Below are 27,965 nucleotides of genomic sequence, written 5' to 3'. Positions count from 1 at the left end.
TTAACAAGTGACTGCATGACAACTGTCATAACAGAACTCCTGAAGGACGCTTAACCACCAGCAATAAAGAAAACTAACAATTTTAAATATGAAAACTATGTATTTGGGCATAAAAATGCAATACACAACCAGAAACCATTACCCTATCAATAATGACATTATCTCATCCAAGAACACAGAAATTAAATTATTAAGAAATGCCAAGAGGAAACAATTCTTTAAAGTCCTATTTAATTTACTCTGTTAGGGAAGACAAAGTTTATTTGGCTCTGGTCACAGTTGCATCATGTCTACTTTTTTTGTAAGTTCAGCTTCAATGGTATCCTAAAAGAAGAAAGAAATAACTTGAAATACTATAAAGGACATAAAACAGGTGCTCTAACTTCTACTGTTATTTAAAGTAAGCAAAAAAGAAAAACATTAAAATAGAAATTAAAAAAAACATTAGAAATATTAAATATTCCCTTGCTGTTATATCTCTCCCTTTTCCTAACCCCAAGGGTTTTCAGACTCTTGATTGTAATAAACATCTAAAAAGGGGAAAACCGTTTAAAAAAATGATTAGTGTAATGGTACATGACTAGATTTTTCTGCCCTTTACTCCTTAAACAATGTATTTCCATAACAACAATCGTATCACCTCTCTTCCATTTTCATGGCAACAACTGTTCTTATTACTTCTCATCTGGCTTACATAGGTCAATTGGTTTCTGCAATTTTCTTTATCCTTCCTCCAATCTACCCTGTACACTCATTACAGAATCATCTTCCTAAAGAACTGACATGATCAGAAAGCATAGCTTTGACCACATTTCTCTTTGGCATAAAAAACAAGGAAACACAGGAACTTTCAGTGGCTCCCTACAGACTCCCTTCTCTTTATCTTAAAGGCCATCTACATCAAAAACCAATGGACCTTCTTTAGTCTTATCTTCCATTGCATATTCCTAGGCAGCTGGACCTCATTACCTGCTGAAGCTTACCTTTATTTTCGGCTCTTGTGCATCTGCCAATTCCTTTTGCCTAGAATATTCTATGTCTCACAATCCTCTCCCTTCCCACTCAGGAAAATCTAAGCAAAATTTTAAAAGACATAAAAGACAACTATCTATTTTTTTATGGAAAATATATATATACACATACCAAGAAACTATTAAAAGATGCACAGGAACAATACACAGAGACTGTGGGACTGTGGTTTTACCTCTAAGGAGGAAGGTAATAAGGATGAAGGGAGCTTGAGCTATACCGACATTTATTTTATTTTTTTAAAAAACCTGAAAAAAAAAAAAAAGGAACTTACTAATTCTCGCTTTGCTTCTTCAATTTTCACCTGAGCGAGAGATGGATTCTTTTAAAGAAAAACAAAATAAAGAAAGGTTATACTGTTTCAATTAGGATTCAAGGTGAAAAATTGCAATAATTCTTTTCAAAAAGCAAAAAACCTTACAGGGAGTATACCCCCATGAAATTCACCTTAGACTTTAAATCTTTAAGCATGGACTTACTACTTTCATGATCATTCAGTGCCCTTAGGGAAAGTTGGAGGAGATGACTTATTTTTTTAATTCATAAAAATAATTACCGGCATTAAATCTAAGTAAGACTCCAATTTTTTCTTCAAAGGTATAGTCTGTCGTTTTAGTTCTGCCAATTTCTGGGAGTTAAAAAAAAAAACAGTCACAGAGTAATAGAGTTATTCATAATGCAACTAAATACTGACCATTTCTGAAATAAAACACAGCAAAACATTAACATTAGGATATTTTAAATAACATATCAAATAAAGAGCTTCGAAGATAAACAGCCAAACTCACTTCCAATGGAATCAACCCTTATAAGACACTTAAAATGGGAAAGTTATATTCCCATTTATTATGGATAGGATTTAAATGTGTTGTCTAGGAACACAAAATAATGTGATTAAGAGGAATTGAAATGTAAGGGAATAACTAGAGTCTCAATTACATATTTGTGAATTGTGAACTTTAGATTTCAAAAATCAAAGTACAAAAAAACAAAAACACCTTAATAATAAAACAAAACCCCTATTACTTCCTCTCTCACCAAAACAGATATTACCCTTATATAACCTAAAAACCCAGAATTGCATTCTACAGGAGTTTGGGGGCCTGCATTATTATTGTATACCAAAAGAGAAAGAGCTAGATGGTTAGCACATAGTCATTCAATAAATTTAATAAATAAATCAATATTGTATAACTGACTAGCAAAGAGTTTCTAGCATATAGTAATAAATAAAAGAAACCAAATAAATGTGGGGATATATACAGCTAACAAGGGATAAAGTCATCAATACTGGTGAAAATACAGTATAATGGTAAAGAGAAAAGAATCAGGTCCATAGTGAATAAAGCTCTATAAAAAGCAATGAAAAAGCAGATTTTAAAGAAAGTTAAATTGGGTTAAAATAAGCTCACCTCTGAAAGTGCTACTAGTGACTGATGAGACAGAGACGTATCCATGCCTCTGGCTGAAAGTTTCTCCTACAATTACAAAAAAGGGGGTTCAGTTAAGAAAATTATTTTCAAATGACCATCATGAAATATTTTCAACATATTACCCAGTAAAGAGATGCTACAAATTACAGATGAAAAGCCACACATGCATCTAAGCACTTTGACATTGCACATGAATCGTTTCCATAGTCACGGGTTTGTGACAAGAGGGTGCAGTGCTTCAGAGCCTGGGCTTCAGGGTCCGGCTGTCTGCGTTTAAAGTTGTATTGGCTGTATCGGCAGCTACTTAACCTTGGGCAAATTATCTGTCTTCTCTGTAGTTCCCCTATCTGTAAAAAGGGAATAGTAATGCTGCCTACTTGTGAAGATGAAGGTCAAAAAGAAGTCTGAAGAGAGCTAATTATATTTGGTCCTTCACATGTACCTCAGCAGCTCTGATCCCACATCTGAACTCTTCTGACTTGGCTTTTAGGAAGTCCATATTCTGAAGACGGTTGTCAACTTTGGCCCTTTCTGTAGACAGATGCAACTCTGCCTTCTTGAGATCCCTTTAAAAAGTAAAGTTGAAAACATTTTCTTCTCCTCAGTGAAATTATCATCAAAAAGAAATGCTACTACTTTTTGGATTCGACTCTAGATTAGCCAGGAGGAGACAACACACTTGCTATATTTTCTACCATAAATTTATATCCCAGACTAGATCCCAGGTACTCCTCCTGGTCTTCCCTTCCATGTTGCTATGTGGGATTTTTCTCAAGGAATACTGACTAATTTTAAGATTAACCTATGCTAATTATTCCTGGAAAAAGTAAACCTGCTGCTCAAAAAGGTGATTTAATATATCCTAAAGCCAATTTGAATTACGGAGACCCCAAAGGCCTCTCTCTTAAATGTGATGTGACACAGTGCCTTGCATATACATACTCAGTATTTGTTGAATAAATTTATACACCAACAAATTACTTGTGTATATACATACTCCTGATCCACAGCATCTAATCTCTAGGGCAATAGGGGCCTAAAGGAGGTCCAGAGGATCAGGAAAGATACCAGAGCTCTAGTGAGAAAGGGCAACAAAATATAATGTACTTTAAGTTGCACTGTAATTTATAAGTAAGAAAAAGAAAATTCACATACATTTTGAAAATTATAAAATCCAGGTTATTTGTAAAAAATAGGAATAAAGGTAAGAATTTGTATAAAAATTGAAAGTCAGTACCCAACCATCCCTACCTCCACCCACGTCGTTTTCTACTTAAAAAACATTTTAGGGACCCATTTTTAAATGTTGTTTTAATTATATCTATTGATTTAGAAACTAAATCCAACAATGTCCTATTACTGCCTTTACAATAAAAATTGTTACCACTTGCAACTCCGTTACTTACTCTCGTAGACATTTTTCTAATACTAAAGTTGCGGTTAGATTTTTTTCCAGTTTTGCCAATTCAAGCTTGATTTCTTCATTTTTGGATTTGGTACGAAAAAGGTCAGAGGTCAAATTATTTACTGCAGGGATAAAACTAAAAAAAGAATCTGGTCACATAAATGGACATTAAGGATAATAACAACAATGATTCTTCACTTCTAACTAATTTTAACTCTATGTGGATTCTTCTATAACCACACTGTTTCATACCTCTAAGCACTCTGTACATGCTGTTCCCATTCCTGGAAAGCCCTTCTTCAGCTGGCAAATTTCCATTTGTCCTTCAAAACTCAAATATGATTTACTCCCATTCTGGAGTTATTATCCTATTCATCCCTACCTCCTCAGTACCTTATATATATAAATATATAAATGTATAAATATATATTGCCTAGCATATAACTGGTATTTGGTGTCTGCTGAACGGACTTAAGTCTAGATGTCTGCTGCTATACAGTCTACGTGTTCTTATACCAGAAAATACTACTCTTGAGTACATATATGTGTATGTGTGTGTGTGCGTGTGTGTGTATATATATATATACACACACGCACACACATACACATATATATGCATATTTATATATATATAAATTCCAAGCCCTTATATTGGTAATGAAGCAGAATACTGTACAGTTCTCTGATTATAAGTTGCAGTGGTAATCCTAGTTAAGATATGGCCACCAACGATAGTCATATGAACTTTAGATTCAGATTGGGTTTGAATCTCAACTCTTACAATTATAAAAAAGAGGGTTAAGAACTTTCCTCCTAGGGTTGTTGGAAGAATAATGTTATTATGCAGGTGAAATGCTTGTCACAAAGAATAAAGGTCCTTAACCTACTCTACCCAATATTGTAGGGACACAACCAAAAGTCACTATGCTTAATCAGATCATTTAGTCTACTGCTTTTCTTATTGTATACTTATAGGGAACAATGTAAGTGATACATACTCTCTTTCCAAATATACATGAGAGCCAAGCTTCACAAACCTAATCCTGGAAAAAAAAAAACCCCACTAAAATTTACCCAATACTAAGTTTTTCTGAAGTAATTATACATACTCACTAGCAATGATAGTTAATAAATTCAGTGCTTTGGCATTTACTGTTAATTTCCTACACAGAATTACCCTGAGAAAAAGTCTTGAGGTCAAAACCTTATAGCATATGATTGCAGAAATTAAAACTGTCACAATAATTACCTAGCTAGTGAGGTATCCTTTGTTTCGAGGGCCACCGCACTGTCAACCAAAGCATTCAGATAGTTAGAACCAGTGCTAGAGAGATTGGCAGGAGAAAAATTCACACTCTCCATGAGAAGGTCTTGAAGATGCTTGGCTGAAAAGATATGAGAGTTCTATAATGACTAAGAAGTTTATTTTAATTTTTAATAGCTTAATTGAAATCTTTCACATGTTATACAATCCACTCACCCTTAAGTATATAATTCAATGGCTTTTAGTATATTCAGAGAGATGCCCTTACTGGTCAACACAATCGATTTTAGAACATTTTCATCACCCCAAAAAGAAACTTCATATTCTTTAGTCATCATTTTCTGATTCCCCAATCCAAGAAGCCCCAGCGACCACTAATCTATATTCTATCTCTATTCACATGCCTGTTATGTACATTTCATATAAATGGTATTGTACAATACGTGGTCCTTTGTGACTGGATTCTCTTATTTAGCATAATGGTTTTAAGGTTAACTGATGCTGTAGCAGACATCAGTACTTCACTACCTTTTATGGCTGAATGATATTCCATTGGATAGATCTATCGCCATTTTATTTATCCATTCATCTACTGATGGACATTAGGGTTGCTTCTACATTTTGGCTATTGTGAATAATGTTGCTATAAACATTTGTGTATAGGGTTTGATATGCACATATGTTTTAATTTCTCTTGGGGATATACCTAGGAGTGGAACTACTGGTCTTATGGTAACTCTGTATTTAACTGTTTGAGGAATTGCCAGACTGTTTTCAAAAGTGATTGTATGATTTCACATCTTAACCAGAAGTGTACAGGTTCCAACTTCTCCACATCTTCACCAACGGTTGTTGTTATTATTTGTCTTTTTTGTGTGTGTATGTTTAGTGATCATGTGCAGGACTGAATAATGATCAATGAAATGATAACTTAAGACCTGAATATTTGTCTTTTTGATTATAGCCCTTCTTGTAGGTGTAAAATAGAGTTATAGTTTTGATTTGTATTGCCCTGATGGCTAATGATGACATGCTTACTGGCCATTTGTGTATCTTCTTGGGAGAAATGTTTATTCATATCCCCTACCCATTTTTAATTGGGTTATTTATGTTTTTATTATTGAGATATGTTGTAAGTACAAGTCTCTTATCAGATATATGATTTGCAAATACTGTCTCCCATTCTGTGGATTGTCTTTTCATTTATTTAATGATGTTCTTTGCAAACAAAAGTTTTTACTTTCGATGATGGCCAATTTACCTACTCCTTTTGTTGCTTGTGTTTTTGGTATCATAGCTAAGAAACCATTACCAAATTCAAGGTCTCAAAGATATACATCTGTGTTGTCTTCTGAGTTTTAGGTTTAGCTCCTAGATTTAGATTTTTCATTAATTTTTTTTTTCATTCATTTTGAGTTAATCCTTATATATGGTGTGAGGCAGGGTGCAACTTTATTCTTTTGTGTGTGGATATCCAATTATCCCAGCACTATTCATTGAAAAGACTATTCTTTCCTCCATTGAATTATCTTGTCACCCTTGTGAAAAATCAAATGACCAGGAGTTTGACTTCCAGCCTAACGGCACGAGAAGCTCTGCTGACTTGCTCTCCAGCAAAACTGGTGAAAATTGTAAAATGAAACAAAACACCACAATTTAAAGCTCTGGCAAACAGCAAATAAAGAAACATCTATTCAATAAAATCTATGAAAATTCATTGAAGGCGAGAGTGCGGTATTTGAACCAAGACCACTTTCTCCTCCTTCCTCCCAGCTCAGTGAGACAGAGACTCAATTATTGGAGTCAAGAACACAGGACTCCCTCTGCCCCCAGCTCCCAGTTAGAGGACTTCCTTGACAAGAGGAAAAGGACCTCAATGTTTCTCATCCTGTCACCAGCTATCTGTTGCTAAGATGAAGTCCTAAGCGAATGTGGTCAAGAGGTGTGGGCTCTCTTCTTCTACCAAGCCACTGCTCTTGGAATGAAAGCTCTACCTTGGGTGAGGCACACTGAGAATACTGGGCCTCGATGACCCTTGCACCAGCTTATAAGGTGGTAGCTCCATACCAGGAAAGGCAAGCCAAGAGGACCTAACGCTGCTGTACTCCCTCTCTGCCAAGCGCTCAGCGTCTATATTGAGAGTATCACTCAGAGAAAACCTTGCCATCGTCTCTACTCCCTGCCCCAGAACCCTGGCTCAGAGATTTTGTCTGGAGGAAGAAGCAAACCATAAAACAGCTCCAACTACCTTCCCAAAGGAACGGACTTAATTGGCAACAGAGTCTGAAGAAGTTCAAGTCTAACGACAACCACAAGAATAGTGGAAGTTGTAGTAAAAGGCAACTGCGAGGACAGTCAAGATATAGGTTAAATTGTAGGCCACCTAGTTTGCATGGAAGAACCAGAAAAGAAATCTAGGAGGAGCCATTGTTGGGTCAGGACAAATATCAAACAGTAATCTCAGAAACTACTCCTTTAATGATGCTAGAATTAGATTGGATTAGCTTTTAGAGCAATATATGTCTCCAAGGCATTGTTGAAAACAATAATTAGCTATCAATTAGTAAAATTTTACAGCTAGGTGTTGTCAATGAAAGAGAGGAAGACAGTCTTATCAAAACTACTGTCATCCCAGAGTGGCTGTGGACATACTCAAGTACAGATGTTCCTCAGCTTATGATGGAGTTACATCCAGGTAAAAATTGATGAGGTAGAAAAGTTGATAAGGAAACAGAATACCTGAATAATAGTATAGCCAACTATCTAACAAACACTCTAAAAACACTCTAAAACAACATCAGAATATACATTCTTCTCAAGTGGATATGGAACGTTCTCCAAGATATAGCTTTATGTTAGACCATAAAACAAACCTCAATAAATTTAAAAGGATCAAAATAATACAAAGTATTTTCCTATCACAATGGAATGAAATGTGAAATTAGAAAAAAAAACTTAAAAAATGCATGGAATTAAATAATACATTCCTAATAACCACTGTGTCAAGAAGAAATTGGGAAACTAGAAAATACTTTAAGATGAATTTAAATGAAAACACAACATACCAAAACTTACGGGATGTGTCAAAAGCAGTGCTAAGAGGGAAACTTAGAGTTGTAATTCCTGTGTTAAGAACAAAACATCATAAACCAATAGCCTAATATTCCACTTTAAAACACTGAGAAAAGAGCAGACTAAACTTAAACTAAGTCAAAGGAAGGAAGTAATAAAGATTAGAGTGAAAATTAATGAAATAGAGAATAAAACAGAGAAAAAGCAATGAAACCAAAAGCTAGTTCTTTGATATTAATTAAATTGAAAAACTTTCACCTAGAGTAAGAAGAAAAGAGAGTTTTAAATTATTAGAATCAGAAACGAAATAATAAAGCAATACTATGAACAATTGTACAGAACAATTTAGACAACTTAGACGAAATGGACAAATTCCAGAAAGGACACAAACTACTGAAATTAACTCAAGAACAAATAGGTAATCTGAATAGATCTATAACAAGTAAAGAGATTGAATTAATACTCAAAGAAAACTCATGCCCAAATGGCTTTACCACCGAATTCTATCAAACACATAAAGAAGAATTAATACCAATTCTTGACCAACTCTTCCAAATATAGAACACAGGGAAAACTTCTCAACTCTTTCGATGAGGCCAGTATTATCTTGATAGTTAAACTAGACAAAAATATAACAAGGAAGGAAAACTATGGACCGATATCTCTTATAAATATGAATGTAAAAACTCACAAAAACTCATAAACTGAATCCAGCGACCTATAAAAAAATTATATAACATGAGGATGTGGATTTATTTTTAAAAGAAACATTGATTCAGGAAAAAAATGGCATAGGTGACAGAGGCTTTGTTCATCACTCTTGTGACCAAATTGAAGTTGTGACAGAAACATGAAGCAAACAGCAAGCAAAGTCGCCTGGGATCTAGATGAACAGAAGCACTACGACTAGGGAGAAAAATAAGAAATCACCCTACAATGGTAGAGGGTAGGAGGGGGCGAAGACATGAGGCTGCATGGTCCCCTGTGGCTGAGTGGGACAGAGGCTACTGCAGCAGCAGCCAGAAGCTGCAAATGCCTCCTAAAGGGGCAGTGTCTCTGCTGGGGGGGTGGGGGTGAGGGGGTGGCGTGGCAGGGGGGAGGGGTGGGGCGGAGTGGTGGAAGGGCACCAGCGACTTACAGTGGGACACTGAGTTGTCTGAGTGAGAGGCAGAGGCGAGGCTCTCTCTGGAGCAGAAGTGCTGGTGGTATCCATTGTTCCTCTGCTGAGCCCTTCTCCTACCCCAGTGTGCTGACACAGCACTGCCACAGCTGAGACATCATCACTGAACTAGATAACAGAGGTTGCTTTGCCCAGAGGATTCCCTGAAACTCTACCTCCCCCAAATTGCGGTCCTACCCAAGCCACATCCAGTTGTGGCCTTAGTGACAGTCCAGTGCTCCTTGCTGACCCAAGTCCAAGACTCACATTGGTGGTAGCTAAATACGGTTTCTGGTGTGGCCTCTTGAGGCAACTGTAAGCATAGCATCTGTGGATTGCTTGCTGAACCTTAACAGGTGGCCCCGGAGGGGCATAGCCTGGGGCTAAACTTGGCCTGCAGCTGAATCCCTCTCAAGGACTGTGCCACTGGACACCTACTATACAAAGCCATGCTAATAAGACCAAGAGAATTAAGAGCTTTGGTTAGTACATAAAAACAGACATGGAAAGGCAGTTAAAATGGGAAGATAAAAAAGTAGAAACTATATGAGAGAATAGAACAGAGATCCAGGAATAATGAAATTGAGCAATCTAACAGATGCAGAGTTCAAAACACTGGTTAAAAAGATGCTCAATGAACTTAGGGAAAGAATAGATGAACTCAGTGAGAACTTTAACAATGAGATATAAAACATAAAAATGGAAATGGAAATTATAAAAGGGAACCAGTCAGAAATGAAGAACACATTACCTGAGATGAAGAGTATATTAGAGAAAATCAACAGAGTAGATAAAGAAGAGGATCAAACCACTGATATAGAGGATGGGGAAGCCAAGGACACTCAATAAAAATGGCAAGAAAAAAACAGCTAAGGCTATAATAATAATTTAAGGAGCCTATGGGACACTATTAAATGTAAAAATATTCGTGTCATAGGGGTACCTGAAGGAAAACAAGAAGTTGAAAATCTATTTGAAGAAATAATTATGGAAAACTTCCCTAACCTGGTGAAGGAAATAGACACACACCCCAGAAAGCTCAGAGAGCCCCCAAAGAGGCCCACACCAGGACATATTATAATTAAAATGTCAAAGGTTAAATACAAAGAGAGAATCTTAAAAGCGGCAAGAGAAAAGCATATAGCTACCTACAAGGGAGCTCCCATTAAGACTGGTAGCTGATTTCTCAAAAGAAAATATGCAGGACAGAAGGGCTTGGCAAAAAATATTCAACGTGATGAAAACCCAGGACCTATAACCAAGAATACTTTACCTAGTAAAGCCATCCTTTTGAGTTGAAGGATAGATAAAGAGCTTCCCTGACGAAAATAAGCTAAAGGAATTTATCAACACCAAGCCAGTATTATAGGAAATGTTGGAGGGACTTCTTTAACATGTATCAAAAACATGAATAAAGAATGGTAATAAGTACATTCCTATGAACAAGTACCTCAAATGGAAAAGAATTAAGTGCTCCAACCAAAAGATAGAGTGGCTGAATGGATAAGAAAACAAGACCCTTACATATGCTGCCTATAAAAGACAAACTTCAGATTAAAAGACACTCACAGACTAAAAGGAAAGGGTTGGAAAAAGATATTGCCTTGACGGACCTAAATGGTATTGCAATGAATGAAATAAATCAGATAAAGACAAATATCACATGATTTCACATACATGTGGAATCTAAAGAACAAAATAAACAACAACGACAAAAACGCATAGATAAAATAATTTGAAGGCTACTAGATGTGAGGAGGTTTGGGGGGACATGGCGAAAAAGGGCAAAGGGATTATGAAGTCCAAATGGATAGTTACAAAATAGACATGGAAATATAAAGTGTAGCATAAGGAAAATAGTTAACAATGTTGTAATAAATTTGTAAGAAGGAAGAGGGGTACTAGATTTAGTGGGGTGAACACTGTGAGTTATGTGGACCTCTAATCACTATGCTATACTACTGAAACTAGTATATTATTGTATGCCAACTATAATTAATAAAAACTCATTGAATTGTACAATGTCTATTATATTTCAATAAAGCTGGAAAAAATAAAAAACACTGATTCAACATCTGAAAGTCAATTAATGTAATACATCATAACAATAGAATAAAAACAAGTCGCCCAATTGTCTCAACTAGAAAAAGCATTGGACAAAATCTAACATGCTTTCATGATAAAGGCACTCAACAAGTTAGGAAGAGAGGGGAACTTTTCCAAGTTGATAAAGGACATCTAGAAAAAACCCACAGCTAACAATATACTTAATGGTGAAGATCGAATGCTTTCCCTTTAAGATCACCAAGACGATAAAGATTCCCTTTCTTGCCACATTTATTCAACTTTTTATTGGAGGTTCGAGCCAAGGCAATATCTTTTCATTTTCCTCTCAACTGAAGAACTGGCAGCATGAAGAATGGTTTCAATAGTTTCATCTGATTAAACAGTCTTCATACAAAAATTTTACATTCTTTCCCAATTCTTGAAAATATTTCGAAAATGTTCCAATCTCATGTACTGAAAAGAACTGTACTTTGCAAAAATAAAAACTGTATCTAAAAAATGATTTTGAGTTCAAAAGTCATTTAAGTCCAAAGAGCTATATGGTATCACTACTTAGAATTTAGAGTTACAAAAGGAGGAAGCAAAACCTCCTTAATAGCATACATGCATCTATATTTGTTTTAGGGTCTCACAAATTCTATTTTATGTTAGATACTTTCACTGTCTAAAAGAAGGAAAATCTTAGAAAAGAAGACTAATGGTTAGTCCATGACACGCAGCGTTAACAAATATCAATGGAGGTAGGATTGTTCTAGATATTTAAATATGGAAAATTGTGTCAAAAATTTGTATACATTAATAGAAACATTTGCTAGTTAACATGTCACCCTAAAAGGTACCTAAGGACAGACATAAATAATCTTGTTTTGAAAATTCTTAGATTTTTTTTCCTACTTATAGGGTATTATGTACAAAAAGCTCTTAGAAAATAAGGTTTTTCTGGACTCAAAGTTTCTTCCTCTATACTGTCTTTTAATAACTACAAGAATAAAATCATTTAAAAGTAAAACAATTTTAAAAGCACTGGAGAATATGACTAGAAAGGAGCATCACAGGAGGAGTTTTAGGGAGTGACAGAACTGTTCTGCATCCTGATTGTGGAAGTAGATTTCAGAATCCATATGCGTTAAAACAGTACACCAAAACAAAAAGTCAGTTTTAGTGTATCGTAATTTTTAAAGAAAATGAGAACAAAGCATGAATGCAGGAGAATTAAATATAAATTGCACTACATTCAAAATGTTGTATGTGATATATACGGTTAAATAGAGGGCAAATATAGATCTCACTTCCTTTCTCTTTTGTATATTCCCACCCATAAAAAGATTTTTATAAATCTTTTTTTTTGTGGTTTGTATTATAAAAACGATGGATGTCTTAAATGAACTTTTCCAAACTACATATGCAAAACAGAAAATTTTAATGCAGTTCCATGAATACAAAGCAACAGAGCTATTTGTTCAAGTCTCTCAGTTGATAGCTGCTACCCTAGGTGTCCCGATGGCTCATTATAACTGAAGCATGGGAACTGGAAGCAGACCAAAAAGATACAGAAGTGAAACATCACAGATATCTTGTATGTCAAGCTAATAAGTTTAGACTCATGTTTCAAGGTTTACTGTTTTGCTACCTGAATACCAACAAAATACATATTATAATGAAATTTATATTTTAAGTTACTACAAGATATCAAGACGAATCTGAGTAAAATAAAAAAGCAAAACCAACAAGTACTCTACACGAAATTAATCTTGTACATTTTAGTGTTATAAAATTTGGCTACTAGTTATTATCCTACTCAAAACTGTGGAATTAATCTCACCTTCTGATTCATATTCACTTGCTTTCTGTTTCAAGTCCTCTATTACCAGGTGGACGTCCCTGTCCCGGACTCTGTTGCGTTCTGAAAGGTGATGTAAAATCTCTGTGGTCCGTGGATTCACCTCGTATTGTGGAATGGGGTGATCTCCAAATATTTTTTTCAGCCATGCAGCAACCTAATCAAAGTAAGACAAATATTGTAATGGCACGAAGCAAATATGACAAAGTGATGAGAAGCACACGAAGCTTTCTGTGAATTTTCTGGCTTCCGACTGCACATCCTAACTTGTCATTGAAGAGACAGGTACCAGATGTTAAGAAATAAAAAGTGAGTGAGGCTCGGCTGATGGTGGGTTTGGGTTCAGCAGTACCACTTCAGTATTTGGGGAGGGATTTTGTACCAAGGGGTTCCACAACACCTCTCCCAACCCGACTCCAAGCAAGGGAAGGCCCGGGAAGGTAGGAAAACGCCCTTTCCAAGTCGTTCTAAGCAGAGGGGGGCTCGCAGATCGTGAAGGCAGGACTAAAGATGGACCAGCGTAGTAATCGTGGCGCACCCAGGAGACTCGCCAGCGAGGCGGGTGTGTCAAAGACCGGGTTCTAGGAGACCGCAAAGGCCCGCTCCCGCCCTCATCACCTGCGCCTCTTTCTCCTGCGCTTCCATAGCCACCTCTCCCGCCATTTCTCGAGAAGCGCCTCGCGGGAGAAGCGCCCGACTCTCTTTGCAGGCCCCGCCTACACGCCGTTGGTCCCGCCCCCTCGGGCCCGGGATTTCCGGGAGTTGTAGTTTTTACTAGGACTCCAGGCTGCTGAGCCCTTAGACAAGCAGTTCTGAGGCTCTAGCACCGCAAATCTCTCCTTGCTTTCCAGCACCCCAAATCTCTTCTCGTTTACTACCGCGCCTCTCCCTCCGCCCTCCATGGTATAATCTACAGGATGAGAAGTAAAGCCACGTAGAACCAGGCTGTGTTTTCTTTCTTATATTTTTATATCTCACTTGACTCACTTGCCTTAAAAAAATGCTCGAAACTTGTTTTTTGGATAACAGATGTTTGTGTTTCTTCCACACCGAGTGCATTTGCTTAAAATTTTATTTAACCTTGTACATATTAACTACAGAAATCTTAATCTTATCCGTAGTTTCCGCCACCAAAGAACTAAATGTGCTGGACACTTTTAAAATGGTTGAAAGCATCCAACAGCTAGCACTGTCACTGCCACTCAGCCATTCTTCTATTCATTTCCTGCTTTCCCTAAAGGTCTCTCCTCTCTCCATCACTCTAACACTGAGAGATTTTTTATATTGCTACAGCAATGTATAGTTTTCTGTTTTCCTATTTTTGTTTCGTTTTTACAGGAACTCTGTAAAATAGACACACATTATTTTACCTATTTTCTCATTAAACGGCACACACATAGATTAAATGACTTGACCAAGATTAGGTGGTAGTGCTGGAACCTGACCACAGTGTTCTGGCTTTAGCTGGGTGTTTCAGTCTCTTCAGGTTATATATACCACACTGCTGTCCAGCAACCTCCTATAGTATATACTATGTTGTTAGGAAAGGTAGACCATGTAGTTGACTTTCTATGATGTGTAGTTTAAATTGTGGGTCAGACTTAGCACCAAATACGTTTCTCCTAAGTCATATGCATATTTGAAATGATTCTTTTAAAAGGAATTTTATTAACTAGTCATTACCATATTGCTTGCTGATTCTGTTTCAAATACATCTGCTTAGTAATCAAATTTCACATAAGTTGGTACAGCTCTATATATGGGAGAAAAAAGTTATCTTTATGCCCTTCACATTAATCATTATTAATTTTACAAACTATCCTTGCAATTTTGTTGTCTTTATAAACCAATATTTTTCCTATTCCTACCTACCTCTTCCTAACTATTACTACCAGATTGAATCCCAGAAGGACTTTCGTATTTACTTACCTATGGCTCACTCTGAAAGGCAGAATATTAAAGAAAGGGATTGCTGACCATACAGTTGCAAGCTGTTTTGGGAGATGACCTTTTTAACTCAAGATATTCAGACGCCCTTCCCGCCCCCCCCCCCCCCATTAAGATTTTGGGTGCAAGTCAGAATTTGGTGGCGGAAGCTTTCAGCTTCTCGGAAGAGTTACAAACGAGGTTATGTTAATAGTCTCCATTATCACAAAATACCAAACATACCCCTCCCCTCCCATTCTGTACATACCACTAAAAACTCAGGAACACAAAAATTCTGAGAAAAAAGTTTCTCTCCAATCTTTCCAATCTTACCGGGTCGGTACAGAAAGTTATATTCATCATTTCCGTTTTACTCCAAATGGAAAAGTAGAAGCCCTACTGTCATGAAACTAGTTGCTGGTAGAGGACAACTTGAGCCCTAGTCCAATCTGGAAAGAGACTACTGTACTGATCCTGGACCATTCTCAGGAGGATTGCCAACCACTGTTACTTGAACTCCTTGTCCTGTTACAGTTTTCAAACAATTTTCCCTAATTCGCAGACAATTAGGTAGAACCTGAAAGAATTGCAATTCTCCAACTTAGGTGCGTATGATGTGGGTGCTTGTCAAAATTCAGACAGGCCCAAATTTTTCGACTCAGAGATTCTGGCTTTAAAACCCGCCACCTGATTATCAATCCGCTAGGCACAAAGCGCTCTGCGGTAGACACGCCTACGGGGCGGGTGATTGTTTACTATTGTTACGGTTCCAATGTTTAGTAGCTGTACCTTCGGACCGGACACTATCGACCCGCATCCTTATGAAGCGAGTCTCGTCTGGGGAAGAGGTGACGCCAATATCCCCTCGCAACCGGGTTGGGGCCTGGGAACTGCTTACTTAGAGGGTTCCGCCACCCAGGCGGTCGCTCCGGGCAACCACAAAGTCGACTCGAAAGACGAAAGTAAATCTGTAGTGAATGCCTGGGCTGAAGCTGGCAAAGGTCTAACCACTCATTTTGAAGTTTAAATCTGAAAATGATACTTAAAAAAAAAAGTACCCGCCCCCACTCCCTGTGAAAGGCAGATTTGCGTCCGGAGGTGAAAGCTAGGGGCGGTACTTCCGGGTCAGGTAGGCCGGATGCCTTGACCTTCCTCGCCGCTCGGCCATTTTGTTCCAGTCAGTCCCGAGGCTGCGGCTGCAGAGCAACCACCCGAAGGCTATCTGCAAAGATGTTGTCTGTGCGCGTCGCCGCGGCCGTGGTCCGCGCCCTCCCTCGACGGGCCGGGCTGGTGAGCGCCAGGAACCGGTGGGCTGGAGGTGGCCTGGTGGGTGGTGGTGTGTTGATTCGGGAGCTCTTTCTGCAAGGTGATCGGTGGTGGTGTGCTGATTCGGGAGCTCTTTCTGCAAGAAGGGAGAGGGGCTGTAGCAGGCGCCGCCATCTTGCACTGCTGATTGCTGTAGCGGACAGGTCGGGCGGCGGAAGAGCCTTTTTGCTTTCCTTTTGTGTGGGATGATGCGGAGTGCTGCAGAAGAGACAGTGACCTTGATGTTGCCCAGAGATATGGCCTCAGTAGGATTTCTTCTTCTGCTGGGAGCGGCCCACGGGGGGGCCTTGTGTGAAGGTCAGGGTTTGGGCGCTCGCTGTCGCCGGCCTGCCCTGAAACGGCGAGGCTCGGCCTCCCTGATTTCCTCGGGATTCCCTCGCTGAAGGTCAGAGCGAGCTGGGGAAGCCTGACATTGTATGAAGGTCAGCAGGCCCCGGCATTTCACCTCTGCTCGGAGGTCAGTTCAAAGGAAAGCAATAAATGAAGGTGGTTTTTTGAATACTTAAGTACGCACCTTGTTACTGTTGAATAGTGAAAAGATTGTGAAAACACCGAATAGGTACAAATATGCATTTCATGTGGCCGATATTGTGACAGGTGGCTTGTCATTGTCTCGGTCTGGCAGAAAGAAGACTTTGTGATGCTTTGATATATTTAAGATTTTTGTCCCTGAGGAATTGTTAGGCAGTGATTGCGAACTCAAGGAAAATAGAACGTAGTTGGTAACTACCTGTAAAGATCAATGTCCTTCATTACTTATCTCCCTTGAAATTAAGAACACAACCCTTAAGTGCTGTGTAGTGCTTTTACATTACATTTTTTTTGCCATCTTAAAAGTAGTCTAATTTTGAAAGGTGAAATATGCATTCTGGCCTAATAGAACTGCTGGTAGTATCTTGGATTTCTGTTAGCAAAAAAAAAAAAAAAAAAAAAAAAAAAAATCCAAAAAGCATATTTAACGATTTTTATTCGGGTCCTGTAGAAGCTTCAGAATGATCTGTGACCAGTCACAGCATTAACATTTGAAGAAGGGTCCAGATTGCTGCATGCTTTATTGAAGGCAGTAAAAAAAAAAAAAAAACATTTGTTATACCTCTTAGTTTCTAATCAAACCTCCGACATTCACAGCTTTTTTATTTACTTGTTTTTTTTTCTGTTTCTTAGTAAGAAATCTATTGAGATTTGCTCCTTTAGGTAGCAGTTTATCTTATTGGCAATTGCCACAACTCTAGTCAAAATAATAGTGGCAGATGCCTTTAAAAGGAAAGATACTTTTTAAACTGTTGTCAGTACTTAAGTATACCGGGAAGGCACAATAGGTTTTCACATATATCAAAGGGTATTTTCTAACGCAATTAATATTCTTCCAATTTTAAGCAAACTATTTTTGAATATAATTTTTTTACTGATAATTTGATCAAATTAAGCCTGCCTTTAAGCTTGCTGGTTTTATAAAGGCTTTTTTAAAGATCAGATTTTTAAAAATCTTTTCCCGAGGTCTCCAAAAATGCTTTGGGATCATCGTTCATTGCTGCAAGGAACCTCCACGCCTCTAACACTCATCTTCAGAAGACTGGTAAGTCATTATTTCTAAGGCTGCACTACACTACCTTCTTGTTAAATGAAAAATCAGTTACATAGTTGTTGCAGTTACTTACTTATTGGTTTAATTTTCTTCCTCAATTTTAGTTACTACAGAATCTCAAATTCTTAACCCATAGTGTGTCATTTAGCCTTGTCTTGGTAGGTTGGTTTGTTCTAGTGAAATGAACTACAGTTACATATTTCTCCTTTGATGTTCATACAGCTTTGTCCTGATAATGTCCTTTTGGGTGGAAACAATGTGTACATTTCAAGTGGTGGGCATACTTGCTGATCTGTGAAAGATTTTTTTCCTCTCTTATAAAACATTAGGAAACATAATTTTTATCTCTTTTCAAAGGTAATAGCTGGTAATCTATGAATGATAGAGAAGTGAGGAGGTAAGCTTAAGAACCACAGTAGTAGAAGATAGAAAATATTTATTTTAGGGGTATTGCTTAATTTTATTAGCTTCTTACCTGGTTTACATTTGTCTTACGAAGTTTTCTCTCAATCGCTTGGGTTCATTTTCATAGTGGGTAGGTATCAAGCTTTTTGAATATACCATGTATATTACATTTTAGAGCGTAATTTGATTATTAGCACAAAATGAGTTTTTATGTTGTTGGGAAATAGGTTTTGAAAAGATTTTGGGGCCCAGATTACTTTTGTAATGAAATTGTCCTCCCTCAATAGGCACTGCAGAGGTGTCCTCTATTCTTGAAGAACGAATTCTTGGAGCTGATACCTCTGTTGACCTTGAAGAGACTGGACGTGTCTTAAGTATTGGCGATGGTATTGCCCGAGTGCATGGGCTGAGGAATGTTCAGGCAGAAGAAATGGTAGAGTTTTCTTCAGGCCTAAAGGTAAATTAAAAATGAGATTTTGTTGTAGAATTAGCGTCCTCATTTAGTTAGTTATTTAGTAAAACAGAAATTGTGTCAGATTTTTTTTTTTTTTAACTTTATATAATCAGTCTGCTTCAGTGTTTCTTGGGCATTTTTTGTTTGTTTTTGATCATCATCATAGATTGTGAACAGAATAAATTTAAAGGTTTTGGTTACCAAGTTTTTACTCTAGGGACTGATTTACACAAAAGTTATATCCACTGACTCCTAAATAATAGTTTCGTAAACTTCCATGCTAATTCTAAGAAGTTCAGGTCTATTCTTTGTAACCATTAAGGTCACCCCCCCCCCCCGCCGCCGCCGCCTGCCCCCCCAATAAGATCATTTTATATAAACATATTTGATAACTTCAAGTAAATTTGTTTCTGGTGGAAAGTTGAAAGTCGTTGACTTTGTATTTCTAGTAAGAGTTGTTGAGAAGTGAGTTAGCGGCGTAGCTATCAGAAGCTCTTATGATACAAGTCCACTTTTATCGATTAGGTTGAGCCTAGTTGGCCAGTGGGATGAGAAATAAGGGTTGTAGTATAATGGGTTCTCTCAGGAAAGCAGGACCTGGTAATGGATTGACTGGGGTAGGGGTAGGGGGATGGGGAGATGGGGCAAGGGGACGGTAGGATTATCCTCTAAGCACACAAATAGGAGAAAAGATTGTTTTGGTTCTTGTGCTAGTGTCTGGGAATGGAAAAAGAGCCACTTCATGCGAAAGAGTTAATTACAGAGCTGAAAGTTTTATTGGTGGAACGTTGGCTTAAAATTTAATTAACTTTTTTGTTTTTTTAGTGTTTATACCTTTGAAAGTTTAGGTTTAAATAGACGAACTCTTGAGTTTCCTTTTACTTTTTAAGAATCTTGGCCTATACCATCCAAGAGAACTTTTCTGCAATGATGAAAGTATTCTATGTCTGTCCTGTTTGATAACAGTCTGTCCTGTTTGGTAACTACTGTTAGTATGCGACTGTTGAGCATGTAAAACATGGCTAGTGTGACAAACGGACTGAATTTTTAAAATTTGACTTAATTTAAGCCACTTGTGATTAGTTACTCTGCTGAACATCAGAGATTTACTCTTAAGTCTTAAGTCTTTCTCCGGAGCTTTCATTGCTGACCAGACTCAGTTCCTGGAATAGCCTTGTTTTAGCTGTGATTTTTGGGCCTATAATCTTGCCATTTTGAAATGTGGTTGTAATGACTAGAGATGACGTGGTACTATTATATTGTGAAAATTTGCTCTTTATTGGGTAGCTTTTAATTTCACTTTATACTAACCTGACAAGTAGAGGTTTTGATTACATATTAAACTTTATGGAGTTTCTCAAAAATCAAAAGATGTAAATCAAATATGTCTTAAAATTTCTAGTTGACCTTGATGTTTTTATTTCATACTGATCACACAGCTCAAAAGCCATAGAGAAAATGCAGTGGGAAAAGCTTAACCTGTTCAATTTCTTTGCCTGTTTGAGTTCTTTGAGGATATGATCAAGAACTTGTTAGGTTTATAATGTTATTCCAAGATTATTGAAGGGAACATGTTGCTATTTTAAAAGTCTTAACTGAAATGGATTGTTAATTGGAAAAATACTTAAGAGTACACCATATCTAAAGAATAATACTGCTTTCCCCCCTAACTAGTTTCATATTACACAGTAGTGGTATATGTATATAGGAAGAAGAACCACTCCAGCTTCATTGGTATTCAATTGTGTCTTTTGTGTAGGGTATGTCTCTGAACTTGGAACCTGACAATGTTGGTGTTGTCGTATTTGGAAACGATAAACTAATTAAGGAAGGAGATATTGTGAAGCGAACAGGAGCCATCGTGGATGTTCCAGTTGGTGAGGAGCTGTTGGGTCGTGTAGTAGATGCCCTTGGTAATGCCATTGATGGAAAGGTAGGTTTATCACATATAAGATGTGGTTGTAGCTTCTAACAAACATCGAAACTGATTGTTCTGGGTTCCTTTTTATGTTTAACAGGGTCCAATTGGTTCCAAGACCCGTAGGCGAGTTGGCCTGAAAGCCCCTGGGATCATTCCTCGAATCTCTGTGCGGGAACCAATGCAGACTGGCATTAAGGCTGTGGATAGCTTAGTGCCAATTGGTCGTGGTCAACGTGAGCTAATTATTGGAGACCGACAGACTGGGTAAAGACTCAGTAGCTTGTTAAAAGTTCTACCTAGATTTGGCTTTATGGAAAGATTACTCTTTAGGTTTGGAATGGCAAATGGTTTGGATATAATGGGGGGAGGAGAATGTGATATGCAGATTAGTCATGGTAGTGAAATTTTAATTGGGAAATCCTTTGAAGTACTTATTTGGTAAGATTTGTTTACTCTCTTTTTAAAAGCAAAACATCAATTGCTATTGACACAATCATTAACCAGAAGCGTTTCAATGATGGAACTGATGAAAAGAAGAAGCTATACTGTATCTATGTTGCTATTGGTCAGAAGAGATCCACAGTTGCCCAGTTGGTAAAGAGACTTACAGATGCAGGTATTAAAGAGCTTTAGTCCCATTGCTGTTAATCTTGGAGTCCTGTAGCTACTAATCTTAGGATGGCTTCTACTTAATGAAGGTTGATTTTAATTACTCTCTAATATAATCAATAAATAAAATAGTATGTAAAGTAGCATAAAACAACAATGAATTTTAAGGTTTTATCAGTTCCTTCAGAAGCTGATAAATCTTAATAGTAAATCAGTAATAAAGGACTCAGTTTTTATTTATGGTAGCCTTTAATTTAAAAACCGCAATAACAACCTAGTAAATCTTAATCTATTTTCTTCTCAGATGCCATGAAGTACACCATTGTGGTTTCAGCTACTGCTTCTGATGCTGCCCCACTTCAGTACCTGGCTCCTTATTCTGGCTGTTCTATGGGAGAATATTTTAGGGATAATGGCAAACATGCTTTGATCATCTATGACGACTTATCCAAACAGGTCAAAGGAGATGTATTTTTAGAATCTGTGTGTTTGTAACATGATGGACAAATGTAGCTGTTGTCTAATGGGTGAATTTCACAACCCTTTTCTGTACTGTAGGCTGTTGCTTATCGTCAGATGTCTCTGCTGCTCCGCCGACCCCCTGGTCGTGAGGCCTATCCTGGTGATGTGTTCTATCTGCACTCCCGTCTGCTAGAGAGAGCAGCCAAAATGAACGATTCTTTTGGTGGTGGCTCCTTGACTGCTTTACCAGTCATAGAAACACAAGCCGGTGACGTGTCTGCTTACATTCCAACAAACGTCATTTCTATCACTGATGGACAGGTATTTTTATGATTAAGTGTAAAAACCTAGAGGTTGATTCCAAGGCATTGGTTGAAACTAGTGGCTACTAACTGATTTGTTAAAGCTTTTTACCTTTTTCAGATGTATACAAAAGGAGAATAGTATAGCAAAACCATTTATCTCTTACTCATTTGTGAATTCATAATATAATGTACTTCATTCTTGCTTCATTTATACCCACTACTATCCCTGATTCTTTTGAGCAAATTCCAGAGATCATATCATTTCACCTGTATATATTTTAATAAAAGATGTTACCTATTTTTTGTTCATGTCACATCTCATTTTAGCAATGAAGTGTGTAGCTTGATTTGGATTGTGAAAAGATGAGAGGGGCTCTACCATAGAAGTCACTTAGCATTCTTCTTTGGAGTTTTTGGGCTTCAAGTTTTTGAAGTACGGGGTCTTAATTTCAAAATAGTTGATTTCTTTAAGTTTGATAGTATGTGTATTCTCCTTACATTGTAGATCTTCTTGGAAACAGAATTGTTCTACAAAGGTATCCGCCCTGCTATTAATGTTGGTTTGTCTGTGTCCCGTGTTGGATCTGCTGCCCAAACCAGAGCCATGAAGCAGGTAATTTGCATCACTTTGTTGGGGAGCGATATGAAATCAAAGTGTATTTGTATAGAGTTCTGTGTCATTGCTATGAGTATTTTTGAATTGTATGGGTTAACTATCTCTCTATTTCAGGTGGCAGGTACCATGAAACTGGAATTGGCTCAGTATCGTGAGGTTGCTGCTTTTGCTCAGTTCGGTTCTGATCTTGATGCAGCCACTCAACAGCTCTTGAGTCGTGGTGTGCGGCTGACTGAGTTGCTGAAGCAAGGACAGTATTGTGAGTTGTTCTTTTCATTTGCTCAAGTTCCTATTAGGGCCTGGGAATATCATGTAACTCCCCTACAAGCTGTAATACATGCTGTTGATCTTTTATCACGGTTTTGCCTTTTGAATGCAGTCGATGCCTATTTTATTACTTACAGTCTTATCATTTAAATGTAAGTGCTACAAACTTAGTAACTGGTGAAACTTACTAAGTATACTTAATATTTTGCTTTTGGGAATTAAGACCTATTAGTAGATGTCCTGTTCCCCCTGCCCCCCAGCTATGAGTGTGGAATTTGGCAGGTGTAGAAGAATATTAGCATTTATCTTGCTATATAAACGTTTAACAGATTATGTTGAAAACAAACACTGCCAGATGATAAACAGTGCTTATGAAATATGCTCAAATACACTTCAGAGCTTGCAAACATAAGGAAAACCTAATTCCTGGCGAGGGAGTGGAAGGAGTTTCTCACTGAGAAAGTGAGATGAAGTGATATGTTAGAGAAATGTTAATAATTGTAGGAAAATAAGTTTCTTTGACTTTGGTAACATAGCATTTTATGTTTGAACAACTCACTTGGCGTTCTTGTTTCTGTTTAGCTCCCATGGCTATTGAAGAACAAGTGGCTGTTATTTATGCCGGTGTGAGGGGGTATCTCGATAAACTGGAGCCCAGCAAGATCACAAAGTTTGAGAATGCTTTCCTATCCCATGTTATCAGCCAACACCAAGCCCTGCTGGGCAATATCAGGTATGAACACAATTGATGGTCTATATAAATCTTGCTAAAATTCTTTTGCATTTCGTAGTTAAGAAAGTCATTGAATTTTTGTCCAGGTCAGAACTGATGATCTGCTTTTATCTCTGAATAGGGCTGATGGAAAGATCTCAGAACAGTCAGATGCAAAGCTGAAAGAGATCGTAACAAACTTCTTGGCTGGATTTGAAGCTTAAACTCCAATGGATTCACATCAAATACTAGTTTGGTTTTGTTATTGTTTCTTCTAGTAATAAGTTCCATTTGTAAAAGGATTACTCTCATACTCCAGTTGTACAGAAATCACATTAAAAATAAAGGTTCCGTATTGCCTGGTGGTTTTCTGTAGTTTAACTCTTTAAAAAGAACTGAGATTACTTTGAAGAATTAGTAAAAATATACTTAGCTTATTTTACTTGACTGTTAGAATCAATGGGCTTGGATAACTTACGGCTGAGTTCTTTGCAAGATTCCAGAGTGTTTTGTGATAAATGTAATTCATAAACTGGGTATATGTGGCTAAGTTCACATTTGATAAACTGGTATTTGATCAAAAGCCAGATAACAGCCTGGCCAAATTGACACAAAATTGACCATCACAGTTCATCCGGAGTTATATTTTTGTGCGGGTCTATTTTTTTTCCTTTTCCATATGCATATCCAATTTTTTCATCTCCCTTTATTAATGGCTTTTCCCCATTTAACTTGCCAGGGTACCTGTATCCTATGTGGCCCTTTCCCTGGTAGTTTTGCTGAGGCACAGCTCATCCCATTCTATATTGCAACAATGAACCAAGAGAAACAGATTCTGAGATTTAAATGTTATTTATTACAGACTAGTGAGATGGGAGACCTCACAGCCACCAGGCCTGCAAAAATACTGTGCCTGATGGCCCTTCTGTATGACAGCCAAGTGGCTGTCACAAAAGTGTTTTTTATATAACTTATTGGGGAGTCGTGAAATGAGAGTTAACATAGAATAAAATGTAGTCCACATCGAAATTTCCCCAAATATCTCCTAGTCATTTTCTGTAATTTTTAAAAATTAGAGTTCAAAGTTTACCTTTTACTTTGTCTATTTTAACTTCTTGAAGTCTAGACTATCTTATTAGTCTTGTTTTTCATGACTGAGTGTTTTAAGAAGACAGCTGGTTGTCCTTTAGAACATCTTACATTTTAATTGAGATCTCAGATCTAATACTTATTTTGTTATTCAGATTGTTCCAGCCTTGAGCATGAGGGGACGGGGGCTCTTTCAATTGTCTCCTGTTCCTCAAGTGTGTGTGTGTGCGTGTGTGTGCATGCATGCTTGGGGTTGCTTGCCTATGTACATAAGTGTGTGCTTTCTAGCAGCACAAGATGCTCCAGACATATTTTCTGTCCCAGCCTTAGAAAATCCTGGTTTTGTTTTGTTTTTCAAGTTTTCTATACATAATGGATATGAGTACTTTGTAGAACAAATGTATCATAAATTCTCCAGTGGCTCATCCTTCACTCTCATTAGTAGCTTTTGATGAAAAGAAAGCACCCCACATACAGTAGGTTTGTGACAGTGGATACCCAAGTTTTTCCATTTTTAAACTTTGATGAGAAATGGATCCTTTGTGTCCCTTACTTGACTCACTCAAAATTCAAATTTTGATAGTATCCACTCTAACCATTGCTTTGATCCAGGGTAGACCTCAGCCACTGCACAGCTAATCTCTGGGCACTGACGCCTTCTGAATGTTTTTCCTGTGTGTTCTATTCCTGTCCTGAGCCTCTTACTCCATTCCTCCAGCTACTCAGCTTCTAACCTTAGTGACAAATCCAGCCTCTCCACTTTTGACATTGACCTGGCTAACCTAATAATACCTTACTCCTGCCCTCTGACGCTTTTGGACCATGGCTTCTTGGCCAGGTGCTGGTCCTGAGATCCCATTTGTTTTTAGCTACTTGGCCTGTACCCCTTACCAGGTTTGCTTCTACTTCCTAGAAGTGAGGGATTAGACTATGGGAACTGAAGTAGTATTTTCAGGATCAGAGTTCATTGAATTCCCTGGCCACCTCCATTGGCTAATAGCCTTATCTTGAGGTGCTTCGTGGTCTAATTGAAGAGGTACGATATCTAGGAGGAACAAATTAAAACTAAGGATATGTCATGTTTCAAGGGCTACAAGATGACAACTTGTAGATGCTCAAGTAAGAAGACAGGGCTGGAGAAGGTAGGGAAGTGATGAGATAGAACTCGAGCAGAAGGACGTGCAACCCAGTAGCCTGCAAAGCACCAGCAAAGTGGGGTGGCAGGACCGAGAAGAGCCTGGCTGGCATAAAGTGGGAGGGTAGGAAGTGGGGAATGAGATGGGACAGGTTGGACAGAGGTGTTTGGGACTTAATTCTGGTGGGCGGTAGGGAAAGTTGGTAGCTTTGTGAAGAGAGATGAAGAAAGCAGTGTTTTAAGGATGAAAGGTTAAAGAGTAACCTGGTAATCAGTGTGAGGTTGGATTGGCAGAGGGAAGGAGGGAGAGGGATGTAGATATCAGGTTTTCAAAAGTATGAAAGGAAATGTGATTTTAGTGGATATTTCTTTTTGCCATTTGCTATTTGTTCATTCCATTTCAGTGAAAAGATCCTTATTCTGTTTCAAATCTTTTGCTAGAATAACCATGCTGCCATGAATAACTATAATGTTTCTCTTTGTACATGGGAGAATACGTTTTAGGGTAAATTCTTTGACATGGACATTTTGGGTCAAAAGATGGGTGTATTTTAAATGTTAATGCATGGCCGAATTTCACAAAAATAATCGATTTTACATGCAAGTGTGTCAGTTTGGGCACTGTGCAATCAAACTTGTTAGGAAAGATGTATTTAAGGACCAGAAAATACTTATGAAATATTTTAAAAGCAACAAAAATTTTATGTACATTAAAATCTTAACCCTGCAATGTATATTGGAAGAGATTATGCTAAAATATTAAGTCATCTTAAATGTATTGGTCATTAAATTTAATTATTTCATAATTGCCATAGTAGTGTTATTTAATTTTGTTGGTAAAATGCCCCAGATTTGTTATAGACCCTTGGATATAGCACACATTTTACTTGTCTTCACAACACCTGTCCAGGTGATGAGCTTATTAATAAAAGGGATGAGCAGCAGGAACAACCATTTGCAATTTTCGATCTTGCCACCAGGTGGTGGAAGAGTTAAAATTTGGGTATCTTTGAGGCCAGATCCTGGAAAATAAGCACAATGTAATGAGAGCTTGTAAGAATTTCTGAGACTAAAATATATATACATATATTTTATATATAATTAAAACTTAAACAATTAGAATTATATGTAAAATATTTGTTCTAAAATCTTGAAAACGTCCAAGAAAAGTCTTGGTCCTGTCTTTGGCTTTTCAGCTTCTTTCATTTCCCCAGTTGGCACTATTTCTTAACCTTCCTGTGGTTTAACTTGTCCTGCTGCCCCCTGATGATGCTGCCATCCATCCCTTCCTTCTAACTTCACCGTTTTCAAAGATAGAACAACCAGATGAAAGGATGCATGCCCTCAGAGTGACCCAAGGCTGGAGGCCGCCTCCCTATCATTGTAGTTGTGGATGACTCTACTAGTGGGATTTCATCGTAGTGGGCCTGTGGGTGGCATACTGGACAGAACCTTTGGGTTGTCCTTCAGATAGCCCCAGCAATTGCTCTTTAACTGTGTCTGGATAGAACTAGAACCTACTGGAGAGGCAAGAGCCCTGGGGGCATGAGCTGGGCATGAGCACTCTTTTAAATACTCTGATCTTGGGCAAGTCATTCATCCTTTCTGGGCTTCAGTTTTGGCTAAGAGCACCTTCTTGCGGCAAAGCAGGGATGGGTCCAACTTGCCCTGGGATTATGTTTTATGAGAGTGTTATGAAAGTGGAGGGAGAGGAAGCTCTGGGGTCCTATTGCTGGAGTGGGATTGGTAAAGAAGAGCCCTGGAAGGTAGCCTTTGCAAACTATCCCTCAGGATCTCAGATAACTGGAAAGGGAGGAGCTGAGCTCCTAGATGACCAAGAGTCTAGGGGAACCAGTATCAATGACCTTTCCATTATTTCCTGAC

At 37.8% G+C, this 27,965-nt stretch overlaps 2 protein-coding genes across 3 annotated transcripts; one reads left to right on the top strand and one right to left on the bottom strand.

The window, feature by feature from the left end:
* Positions 1-80: 80 nt before the first annotated feature.
* On the bottom strand, positions 81-13,996 carry HAUS1 (HAUS augmin like complex subunit 1). 2 transcript variants are annotated; one of them, XM_016147791.2, is made up of 9 exons: positions 13,888-13,996; positions 13,252-13,426; positions 5,117-5,252; positions 3,869-4,003; positions 2,905-3,028; positions 2,442-2,507; positions 1,586-1,657; positions 1,304-1,351; positions 81-324 (listed from the first exon to the last, which is right to left on the bottom strand). In XM_016147791.2, the coding sequence occupies exons 1-9, from the start codon at positions 13,930-13,932 to the stop codon at positions 274-276; spliced, it is 852 nt and encodes a 283-aa protein (XP_016003277.1). In that variant the 5' UTR covers positions 13,933-13,996; the 3' UTR covers positions 81-273. The 2 variants fall into 2 exon arrangements, with proteins under 2 accessions (XP_016003277.1, XP_036085906.1); XM_036230013.1 differs by lacking the exons at positions 81-324; positions 1,304-1,351; positions 1,586-1,657; positions 2,442-2,507 and adding an exon at positions 2,519-2,809.
* Positions 13,997-16,317: 2,321 nt separating this feature from the next.
* Positions 16,318-24,222, top strand: ATP5F1A (ATP synthase F1 subunit alpha). The gene is made up of 12 exons (XM_016147789.2): positions 16,318-16,485; positions 18,019-18,097; positions 18,799-18,968; positions 20,725-20,898; positions 20,984-21,150; positions 21,354-21,502; positions 21,800-21,951; positions 22,054-22,278; positions 22,768-22,875; positions 22,993-23,137; positions 23,728-23,878; positions 24,000-24,222. Exons 1-12 carry the CDS (start codon positions 16,426-16,428, stop codon positions 24,079-24,081), a joined length of 1,662 nt encoding a protein of 553 aa, XP_016003275.1. The 5' UTR covers positions 16,318-16,425; the 3' UTR covers positions 24,082-24,222.
* Positions 24,223-27,965: the final 3,743 nt, after the last annotated feature.

This window comes from Rousettus aegyptiacus, unplaced genomic scaffold (genome assembly GCF_014176215.1).
Source record: "Rousettus aegyptiacus isolate mRouAeg1 unplaced genomic scaffold, mRouAeg1.p scaffold_m13_p_12, whole genome shotgun sequence".
In the NCBI taxonomy this organism is placed as follows: domain Eukaryota; kingdom Metazoa; phylum Chordata; class Mammalia; order Chiroptera; family Pteropodidae; genus Rousettus; species Rousettus aegyptiacus.
This window is presented reverse-complemented; position numbering and strand designations above follow the sequence as displayed.

Coding starts and splice junctions, on each gene's coding strand:
- ATP5F1A (XM_016147789.2), top strand. CDS start 16,426: ATGTTGTCTGTGCGCGTCGCCGCGGCCGTGGTCCGCGCCCTCCCTCGA. Junction 18,098..18,798: donor CACTCATCTTCAGAAGACTG/GTAAGTCATTAT, acceptor CTCCCTCAATAG/GCACTGCAGAGGTGTCCTCT. Junction 22,876..22,992: donor AAACCAGAGCCATGAAGCAG/GTAATTTGCATC, acceptor TCTCTATTTCAG/GTGGCAGGTACCATGAAACT.
- HAUS1 (XM_016147791.2), bottom strand. CDS start 13,932: ATGGCGGGAGAGGTGGCTATGGAAGCGCAGGAGAAAGAGGCGCAG. Junction 4,004..5,116: donor AAGGATACCTCACTAGCTAG/GTAATTATTGTG, acceptor TTCTTTTTTTAG/TTTTATCCCTGCAGTAAATA. Junction 1,658..2,441: donor CACTAGTAGCACTTTCAGAG/GTGAGCTTATTT, acceptor TTTAACTCCCAG/AAATTGGCAGAACTAAAACG.